Source organism: Tribolium madens, unplaced genomic scaffold (assembly GCF_015345945.1).
Source record: "Tribolium madens isolate multiple individuals breed KSU strain unplaced genomic scaffold, Tmad_KSU_1.1 Scaffold_20;HRSCAF=117;Tcas5.2_LG4, whole genome shotgun sequence".
NCBI classification, from domain to species: domain Eukaryota; kingdom Metazoa; phylum Arthropoda; class Insecta; order Coleoptera; family Tenebrionidae; genus Tribolium; species Tribolium madens.
Genome location: NW_025400985.1, coordinates 2,857,130 through 2,867,877, shown reverse-complemented (window position 1 = coordinate 2,867,877; position 10,748 = coordinate 2,857,130). Strand labels below are relative to the sequence as shown.

Genomic DNA, 10,748 nt, shown 5'->3' with positions numbered 1-10,748 from the left:
TCATGCCAATTATTTCAAAAATATAAAAAAAAAACAATTGTCCATTATAAAATAAGGCAATAACAAAAAGATAAAGCGTTTTGGGTTTAATTGTCAATATTTTTTTAAATTTATTATTTTAAAGTTTAAATTTCATTAAAAAAATTTTTGTTTTTCTTATTATCAGAAAGATAAAGATGTGTGCTATTTAAAACAGTGAACAAAAATGTCAGTTGCCATTAAAAAAAATTAAAATGACGTCACAATTCAAAAACGAATGACGTCAGAAATGTCACTATAAGGTCAAAATATAGCATTTAAAAAAATAAAATCTATCTAAAAATTGTTTCTAGCTACGAGCCTGAATGTGAATTACGACATGTTACGTCTGAGGCGTTAAATAGGGTTATATTTCTGCGTAATAAATGTGCTGGTAGTGAAAAAAATGTTATATAAAACACGGTACAAGAAGGTTTTTATAGCCTCACATTTATTATTTAATAAACAGCTCGGCTATAAAAATCTCTTCTCTACCTTGTGATTTAATATACTATTATTCTGAACTTAATTTTTATTTATTCGACCAAACTGGTAACTGAGGCTTTTTGGTACTTTTTGTCACGGTCTCGGTCACGATTGAAAAATCTAATAAACTGTAATACTTTTTTATTGGTTTTTCAATATAGTTTTATTTTTCTTAAGAAAAGTAAAAGATTAGTAGTAAATAGATACTAAAATAAAAATCTGCTACAAATCATGATTTTTTCTCCTTGAATGTTTTTTTTTACTTGGATTAGGTATCTTAGTTGAGACATTTCCTTGTAAGTGTAAAATAGAAAAAAAGTTATAAATTTTGTGGGACATTTGGCTGTCTTACAAATTCTTTATGATCGTAGAGCCGAACTGTGAGCAGAAACAATAAATCTGACAGTAAGCAAAAAGGCTAGCCGAACTAATTTAGTTTAAAAAATTCTACTAAAAAGTTTACAAAGCCTGAGAGTAATTAGCGATTTTTGTTTCACTCTCTGTAAAATTTTCAAACATATTAAAATACGAGTATAAATAATAATAATATGTTCGTAGCTGGAAAATAGTTGTATTGTTTAATTTCAAACTTTATGAAAGTACATTTTTAAAACAAAGAGTTTAATTACCGTTAATGAAAAATTACGTACTCGAATTGACCTTTTACAAATGATGCAATAGAATGAAATGGTGAATAAAAAATGATGGAAAAAATGCAAATATGGGGAAAATTCATTACCTCAACTCCATTTATATACCAGGACAGTATCGGGGTAGGGTCAGCAGGATCAGAAACGCATTTAGCTTCAACGGTATCACCCTCCATATAAGATGTTGTTAAGCCCTCAATCCTGGGATTTTCTCGTGGCAGAGCTATAAAAGGGAAATCGGAAACTGTAACTACCATCGACAAAACTGAAAACGCAATCACACTAGTAATATAATCCCGTCTCGGACGTCCAAACCTTGCAGGATTTCTTGCACTTTGCGGCTTCAAAAAGCTTAAAAATAAATCTGTTTTGCAGCTGAAACAGTTGACAATGATGTAAAAAGTTGTTACTTTTTGGCAAATTTTAATACGACCGGAGTCAATTTACAGAAAGCTAATTAAAAATTAATTTAGGATTAAACTAATTCAATTAAATTGTCAATTGTCAAACGGCAAATTAATCACTAATTAAAATTTGATTGCAATTAAGTATTTCCTAATGTCATAGAATCATTATGTTTTAAAATAACTTTTGTGTACAAAAATTGTACTTGGAATTTAAAAATAAAAATCATTTTCAAAAATGGTGGATGCGCCGGGATAACTTGTGCTATTTTTGTAATTAAAGTTACAATTAATAGTATATTGTATTATTAGAAGTAAAAGTGACAGTAAACTCACTTTTACTTCGAATAACATATGCTATTTTATCCGCAAACGTATTCAGGTTGAGAGCAACACTATAATTAGCAAGTCAATGAACAAAATAATCAGGACGCTTCGCAAGTAATGAAATCATAACAATGCTTATAAACAAACATCACGCGTCGATATTGGAATAATTTGTGTTGAAATTTTTATACAAATTAATGAGACTAACAAAAACTTGAATTAATTTGAACTACAACACTTAATATTATCTAGATTATCCAGCAGGGAACAATGTGCTGAGGCTTTTTGTTAAATATTTAACACAATTGAAGGGGTAAGTGGATAAAAGTGTTATGTAACATTTTTTGAAAACTGGTATTTTCTTTTAAAACAATTTTTTTCGCAATATTCTTTTATTGAAAAAGACTTTTAAGTGTTGGTTTCTATTAGGAATGAAATTACCAAATGCTAAAGGCGTTATGTACAACTGGGATTGTTGAATAAACAGTGGATAAAGGAGTTGAAATATGTTTAAATAAATAAATAAATAATAAATAAATGTTTTAAAATAGCACAAATAACACTATTTTTACTTAATTCAATTACTTTCCGACGTATTCTTGACAAAATTTTACGTTTTTTATTGAAAAATGAGCATATATTATGTCGTTTTTTATTTAGTTTGGTATATGTATAACTTTTTTGGTATGTTTTTTAGCAAAAATTAAAGAAAAAACATTGTTTTAGACTTAAAAACGCAACTAAATGTTTGAAAAAAGCAAAAATAACATCATTTTGATTTAATTATGTGATTTTTCGGCTTATTTTTGTGCTTTTGATTGAAAAATCTGCTAAAACATTTAGAAAAGCAACCAGATGATTTTTCGGCTCAAAAACATGCTTAAACTCTCCAAAGAAGCAAAAATAATTTTAGTTTCGTGATAGTGTATTCATTTTCTACCTCATTTTCGATGAAAATTTTCAAAACAATTGCGATTTTGACTAATAAAACGTCCCAAAAGGGAAAAATAGTATTATTTTTGAACAAATTTTTAGCACAATTTAAAAAAGTAAAAATAACACCATTTTTGAGTAAATTTAGCGATTTGTGACGAAATAATTTTGTAAATTTTTAATTAAAAACGTGCCCAAAAAATCATAAAAAGGTCATTTTCAACCCAATTTGGTAAGTTTTCAATATGTTTTAACAGAATCTTACAAAAAACGTGGTGTAAACAAGCAAAATTCATTATTTTTCACTTAATTTCGTGACTTTTCGGTATATTTTTGTCTAAATATTCCATCTCTTATTGAAAAATATGATGTTAATATGGAACACCGTTTTCGAAAAATCGATGAACTATCTTCAAAATTACACTAATAAAAAAGAAAAAAAATATTTGTTAATTTTCGGGACAGCATAAAGTGGACTTTTTTATATTGTGTCGTTAGAATTTCATTTATAAATGTTTTGTTAAACTTGAAATATTTTTATAAAGCAATAGTTATCACAAAGTTTATATTAGAAAATAAAGCTTGTTTTTTGGTACATAACACTTTTAACAATTTTTTAATAATATAAACTAATGCATTATAGTGGATGAAGGGGTCATGTACATTTGATGAAAATCTATAAAAAAACATAATTACCTAAGTTTTCTTATAACAAGGAAACAATATTCACATAGGCCTTTATATATCATGTAATTTTGTTTACCTAAAATAAATTGGAAAAAAGTACCAGCAAATTATATTAAAATGCTTATAACTCCAAATATAAGTTAATGCACATTGATTTAATTGCTTCAATTTTTTGGTTAGATAGTCCGCTAAGCTTCGAAGAAATTTTGGGCTTTCAAAAACTTTATAAGTAATTTTCGTAGAGACGTTTTCTAAAACAGAGACAAGCAGCGAAACTGTTTTTTTTTAACTTTTTCTATGCAATTATGCACAATGTCTATTTCTTGGCGAGCTGAGTTTTCTGGTGTTAGAAACTTCAAAATTATTGTTCCTAATTCTGCATTTTTATATAAAAAATAAGTAATAGCGTATGACATCAGTGAATTTTTATTTTAAGGTACGCAAATCATTAAAGATTAAAGATTAAAGAGCAGTAATTATGGAAAACAAATGTACATATGACAGTGTAATTATAATAATTTTAATGTTTATAACATACAACTTTGTCATCTTTTTTACAGCAAACTAAGATAAGATACTTATAAAAAAATATTTTTTGGATTTACCTGATGTTGAAAAAGTAAGATACCTAACTGAAATCGCAAATTATTTAAAAATGGTTCATACGACAACGAACTTCAAAAAATTCAAAAATTGTGTAAAGCGAATTAAAGAAATTAACAAATGGTGGTTGCGTCGGGTAGGTCTAATAATTTCGTTATCAACTAAAATGGATTTAAATAAAAAAGTAAAAAAATGCAAACCTGCAACTGTGACTTTGTGAGTTTCCGACGTTAGTCGAAATGTTGGAGCCTCGCTTGATACTTCACACCGGTAAGCCCCCCCACTATGGTCCCTCGTAAGGTCCCTGAGGCGCACTTTACAATGCGCCAAACTGCAATTGGTTCCGTCTAGTACGAGATGAACCCCCGGTACAGGAAATGACATTGTGTGGGGTTGCCGGCTTGGCATGTATCTACAAAACCCAGATTTTATTCCACCACCACCAAAAAAATTAACAAAATGCACCGAAAAAACTCCTGATAATCTTTGTACCATTTCACGGAGTATAGGTCTTCCCCACCCATGTCGAAATTGCAGTCAAGTTCCATTTCTTCGCGAAAATCCGCAACAAGAGGGACTTTCATGTGTGTGATTCGAAGTCCATTTGTCCATTCAACTGTAATTTTAATTATGGATAAATTACGCAAAAAGAAATAAACGCAAAATGCATTTAGACGAGTTCAAATTTAAATTACTGAAAAGAAAAAAGTGCAACCCAGTGTGTATTAACATCTAGATAAATTAAAAACGTGTGCAGTTTACTAATTTAGTGTAATCGTTAGCAAACAACAGTCATATATTAGTGAAACGATTCGTCGAGTCTCTCTGGATGTTGGATCTAAACAAATTAAACATTACTACGGTTCGAATGACTTTTACGAGCTTCATTAACTTTGATGGATATGAGTCGAATCAATGAAGTGTTACATTTTGCTGATTTTTATTCAGTATGCTTTTGGATTGAATAATGCAAAAATGTTCTTTTGCACAGAAGAAATTAGAAAATAACCTTGATTAAAGTACACATAATTCAGTGATTTTTCTTTTTAGCAGTTTCTTGAAAAAATCAAATGTTTAATTTTTTTTATTTTAGTAAAAGAGTAATAATTCCATCACTTTTAAAACTCATTTTTGTAAATTTGAGATATGTTATAGAACGTGTAAAAATAAGTGACACGTATTCCACCGTTTTTTTATTTTTTTAATGTATGTTGAAAAAACAGGGATGTACAAAATTAACTACCTCGTAACAAAAAGAATTTTTATCTAAAGAGCAAATCAAAATTTTGAAACGATTTTTTTTAAATAATTGATATAAGTAGGTACACTACGGACGTGATAATACATGTATTCTAAAAATTTGTTATTAACAAATAATTTAAAAATATATTGTTTAAACGAAAAAATCAACAATTACGCAGGTTTTTAAAATTCTCAAAAAATTTATGTCAAAACTTTCATATTTTTACTATATCTTCACATAAGTTTCAAGACCGACGTTTTAAAAATGGCTGAAAAAAAATATTTGATCGCCTAAGATTGTGTGAAAGTAGCGTTTTCTTCGAAATTAAATAGAAAAATTACCAATTATCGTCACTGATAAACTGTTGTATAGAATACACATAATTTCCAATAACTTATTAACATTTATTTTTCAAAAAATATCAATAATAAATACAAATTCCTCGGTTGAGGAAGAGTACTCTCTAGGTATATTTTTTTTATTTTATTTTCTGATATTAAAATAAAAGTATGTAGATTTCACGTACTTTTTATGAGCTTCGCTCGACTAAAATGATCATTTAAAAAATCGCAGTTTTTCAACTTGTCGATTAGATTATACAGGATGTGTCAAAAGTCCAACATGTAAGGTAAGATACCAGGAGCATGGAAAAAATGTAAAAAAAATATCTAAACAATTTCGAAGTTATGAGAGTTTAAATTTTGCACTTTGATTTTATTTACTCCTGTTGGAAAAATAATTTTCTATTTTTTTTTGGCTACAGGCTATTAGAAGAGGAAACAAGGAAGCTGTATCCTAAATTGTTACTCTGTTTAATGTTATTTGTGGCTTTTATTGGCAAAATTATCGTACCTTTATTAAATAATTATAAAAAAAACATATACAAGATCCTCAGTATCATTAAAACATTATAATTTTGAAATTATATTTGGATATATGGAAAGGAAATGTCAGATTTTTCCTTTGATGTATTCAATATCTTTAAATAGACATAAAAAATGTTAATTTTCAAAAAGTAAATGTAAAAATTTTTTGACAGATTTTTTTAACATTTTTTTTTTCATGTTCCTGGTAAGATTACCCTACATGGCATGTCACATTGGTCCGGGAATTGTGACACACTCTGTATAGCCAAACGTAATCTGTGAAATATTTGTGAAATATTTACTCAACCGAAGAATTTGTTTTTTATTATATATTTTTTGAAAAATAAATGTTAATAAATTATTTGTTTTTTATACAATAGTTTATTAGTGACGGTAATTGGTAATTTTTCTATTTAATTTCCAAGGAGATGCTATTTTCACACGATCTTAGGGGATCATGCATGCACTATGCAGCGCTCTGAAAAAAATTTTTTTTTCAGCCATTTTTAAATCGTCCGTCTTGAAACTTATGTGAAGACATAGTAAAATCTGAAAGTTTTTTATTATTAATATATTAATTAATTATTAAAAAAAAATCTTTTCAATATGTTGATTTGTTCTTTAGATACAAATTCTTTTTGCTCCGAGATACTTAATTTTGTACATCCCTGTTTTTTCAACATACATTGAAAAAATAAAAAACGGTGAAATACGTGTCACTTAATTTTTCACGTTCTATAACATATCTCAAATTTACGAAAGTCAGAAACAATGAGTTTTAAAAGTGATCGTTTTGGCAAAAACCAATTCGAGTCATCAAACTTTGTCTATGTCAGCAAAGTTTTCCAACACTTTTCAACAATGCACATCAATCCACATTGGAAGCTGCATCTACGATTTATTCTGCAAATTCAGCACTTTGGAATTTTATTAAATCCGCGAGAATTGTCATTTTTCTCTATGTATAAGTTGTTATTGGTTCTATTAAAAAAATAATAATTTTTGTGCTACAATTAAATTAATTCAAATTACACTTCAAACAATTGATTTATAAAAAATTGGGAGTCTAGTCAGAAAGTGGCAAAATTATGGAGTAATCTTATTATTATTTTTAAAACACAATTTTCAACTTGATTTAAAATTTTACACTTTTTGGTTTTTTTAGTAATGACGCATAGATATTTTTTAAATGGAAACTCCTAATTTTTTTACATCATAAAGTTTTCGAAAAAAAAACAAAAAAGTGAAATAATATCAATACTGGGAGGGGCATTGGTTACGTGCACTTGATAAATCGCGACTTCTAATTAAATAAAACTGGCGATATTAAAATATCTAACTAATTATTGATAAGGTATATTTAAGAATTTTTCGATTTTTTTTGATAAGGTCACAAATAAAAATGATTTTCAAAGTTAAGATAGAAAATTGCGTTTAATTCAAAATCTAATTAGTATTTTTTTCTGATTTCGTAAATAATTACGGGAAGTGAATCTGTGTAGGTCAGTATAAAAATTAGAATCTAACTTTTCGGGAGAAAATTGCTTTTTATTTTTTTTTGGCTTTGTTTGTAAATGAAAAATTACCAAAAAATTATGAAATTTACTTTAGCAATGCCCAGGTAAGTGTGAAAAATTTCAACAATTTTATTTAATTAAAAGTGGGGGATTTCTTTTCTGCGCGTAAACGGTACAATTTTAAATCAAGTTGCGAATTTAGCATTTGAAAAAAATGACTTGTTCGAGCATTTTTGTCAAAACAAAATACTTTCAATAAGATTATTCCATAATTTTGCCGCTCACTGTATTTTTAAATAAATGTCGTGATTTAAAACATTTTACGTTTATTTAAAAATTTTAATAATAATTAATTTAAATTAAAACGAAAACCGAAATTGTCGTTTTCAGACTACTACATATTATAAAATCAATTGTTCGTATTTGTTTAAATGAGGTCATTGTTGAATTTCCGATTATTTTTATCTATATTTTTGTATAATTGTATAAATTAAAATAACATGATACGAACGAGTTTACACAAGTTATATTAATAGAGCCCTAACCTTTTACTATCTACAGTATGACCCCGAATTCAGATTACAAGAGAAAAAAAAATCTTTGTTTTTGCGCCAAAACAAAAGAAAAAACATGTTTTGCTTCACTTGAAACGAGTTTGTGAAAAATACAATTTTAATAAATGGCAACTCAAAAAACAGCTTTAAGATAAAAATACAAACTCATTTTGAACAAAAACAATCATTATTCAATTAACTAATTAATTGTCAAAGTCAAAAAAATAAAACCGCCCAGATGATAAAATTTAAACAAGAGAGAAAGATTATTAATTAAGTCCAAAATTAAGTAAAAAATTAAGTTTTCTTCCTACCGAATCAGAATAATAATAAAGTTTTAATTATAGATTTGCTCGTTTCAGGTTAGCGTAAAATCAAAGATAACAATTTTTTTCCTTTTGTAAACTCGTTCCGGGGATACTTAAGCAGGATTAACTAAGTTATTCAAAAATTTAGAACAGTTGCATCCGAGTTTAAATGCTGTTTAATTAGTTCTAAGAATCTCTTATTCTAAGTCTAAATGGTAGCTTATGAAGTTTCAAAAGCTTTAGAAACAGAACTATTTAACTTCTAATTTAATTCTCAATAAAAATGTAACAAAACTACGGTTGTGAATCTAGCAAAAACAAAGATTTTCTTAATCTTTTACAACTATTAAAAACCAATAAAACGCAGTTTAATTCATAAAGAAAAGAAACTAGTTACTATCACTGATTTGTGTAATTATGACGTCTATATGTTATTCATCAAGTTTTTTTTAATATATAGGGTGAGTTTTTAAGTATACCTACACTATTAAATTTTTAAATTTTAAATAATTTGGACTGATGACAGCAAATGGCGACACTACATTTGGTGACGCCATACTTGTCAAAAGCAAAGTGAATCGGTTTTAATTTATTTTTTCGAAAAACAGTTTAATTTTTTTAATTTATCAGATTCTCCGTAAATAAAAATAAAAGATTATTGATCATAACTTAATAATAATAAGTATTAGTATTTATTGTATAATGATGAAGGGTACTAAAAATATTTTACAATATCGATAAAATGTTTTGCTTGAATTAAATGATTGTCATAAATAAATTAATGTCCCAGCTGGTAAAATGTAACATTTAACAAAATCAATTTCCATCATTAAGACAAACGTTAACGTTATTCCAATATTTCAATTCAAAATTACCATTTTCGTTGAATTTATATTCCATTATTGTCACTGAAAATGAGTTTATTTGCATTGAAAAAATGTACCAACAATATAATTTTAGAGAAAAATTATCCCAGTGTTGAAAGCAAGTTCTTTATCCTGTTGGATGGAGTCACAAAAATTTCGAAAGTGGTGATAAAACACTGGAAACGTTTAGGGACAATAAATTCAGCAGTAAAACTATGTGATAATGTGATTAACGTCCGCAGCATCAGCAAAAATAATCGATCCTAAAGAAGCATTTTTTATTTACACTGGACGCCAAGAACTAAAATTATTTTTCACAATTTTTTTTGTTATTTTGTGTCGGATTTCGACGAATTTTTGTTTGGCTTAAAGAACAAACTTTGCCCAACATTGTAATTTAATTCAATAACATATCTAGTTTTGTCTTGTAAATGTTATAGAGGGTGTCGCAATGAAAACGAGCCACCCCGAATATCTCAGAAACTAAAAAGACTTTGCAAAAACGACAAAACAGGTCAATTTTGTTTCCGAGGGGGACATTTTTTGACTTAATTTTTAAATCACCCCCAGTAACCCTTTAACCCCTACGCACCCCAACTTTAAAAATTTAAATAGCACTACACTACTTGTGGCACATCCAGGGCCGTAACCAGGATTTTATTTCGGGGGGGGTTTCTTGTTGGTCCATGAAAATGAAATTAAAGAAGACGGATTAAAAAGCAAAAATCTCTAAGTACACGTTTTTATTTTAAATTGACATAAGAAATCCTAATTAAACATAAAAAAACAAATGAACTCACAAAAAATAAAATAAATTTTTAATACTTTTTATTGTTACAAATTTTAAGCAGGAGATGAATATTCATTTTTAAAACAAAAATTTTCTATGAACATATATCGAAAAATGCTACGCAAGGGGTGCGTCTTTTAATAGGTTTTTTTTCAATATTTCCGAAATCATTTTAGAAAAAAAAATCAAAATTTGGTACAAATGATAACTTTTATACACCTAAACAAGTACAAAAAGAAAATGTTGAAATTTTTAATTAGGGGCTTCCTAAACTAGATGGGATTAGGGTAAAAATTTATTCTAACTATTTTGCCTGTGATTTCTTGCCACTTTCAGCAACAAAATTTCATAGTTTTTCATAAAAAAAAGGTCTTTTGTGTTTTTCCGATACAATTTACGGATTTTTAGTAAAAATCGGTTCAAAAATTTATGTTACAGACCATAAACAGCATAAAAATTAAAAATTAAATTTGTTTTACCGTTTAGGACGCCCCTG

At 27.4% G+C, this 10,748-nt stretch overlaps 2 protein-coding genes across 5 annotated transcripts in view; one reads left to right on the top strand and one right to left on the bottom strand.

Annotated features, from left to right (window-relative positions):
- The window catches only part of LOC123005598 (supervillin-like), a 55,855-nt gene that overhangs the window by 10,172 nt on the left and 34,935 nt on the right, over positions 1-10,748 (top strand). The gene's annotated exons all lie outside the window — the stretch shown is intronic.
- LOC123005599 overlaps positions 1-10,748 on the bottom strand; it is a 17,846-nt gene that overhangs the window by 4,469 nt on the left and 2,629 nt on the right. For all 3 annotated transcript variants that reach the window (XM_044399419.1, XM_044399418.1, XM_044399417.1), the window contains 3 exons: positions 4,574-4,724; positions 4,309-4,520; positions 1,244-1,377 (listed from right to left, as the gene is read on the bottom strand). In XM_044399419.1, the coding sequence (XP_044255354.1) occupies positions 1,244-1,377; positions 4,309-4,520; positions 4,574-4,724 (497 nt within the window). The remainder of the gene's footprint in view (positions 1-1,243; positions 1,378-4,308; positions 4,521-4,573; positions 4,725-10,748) is intronic.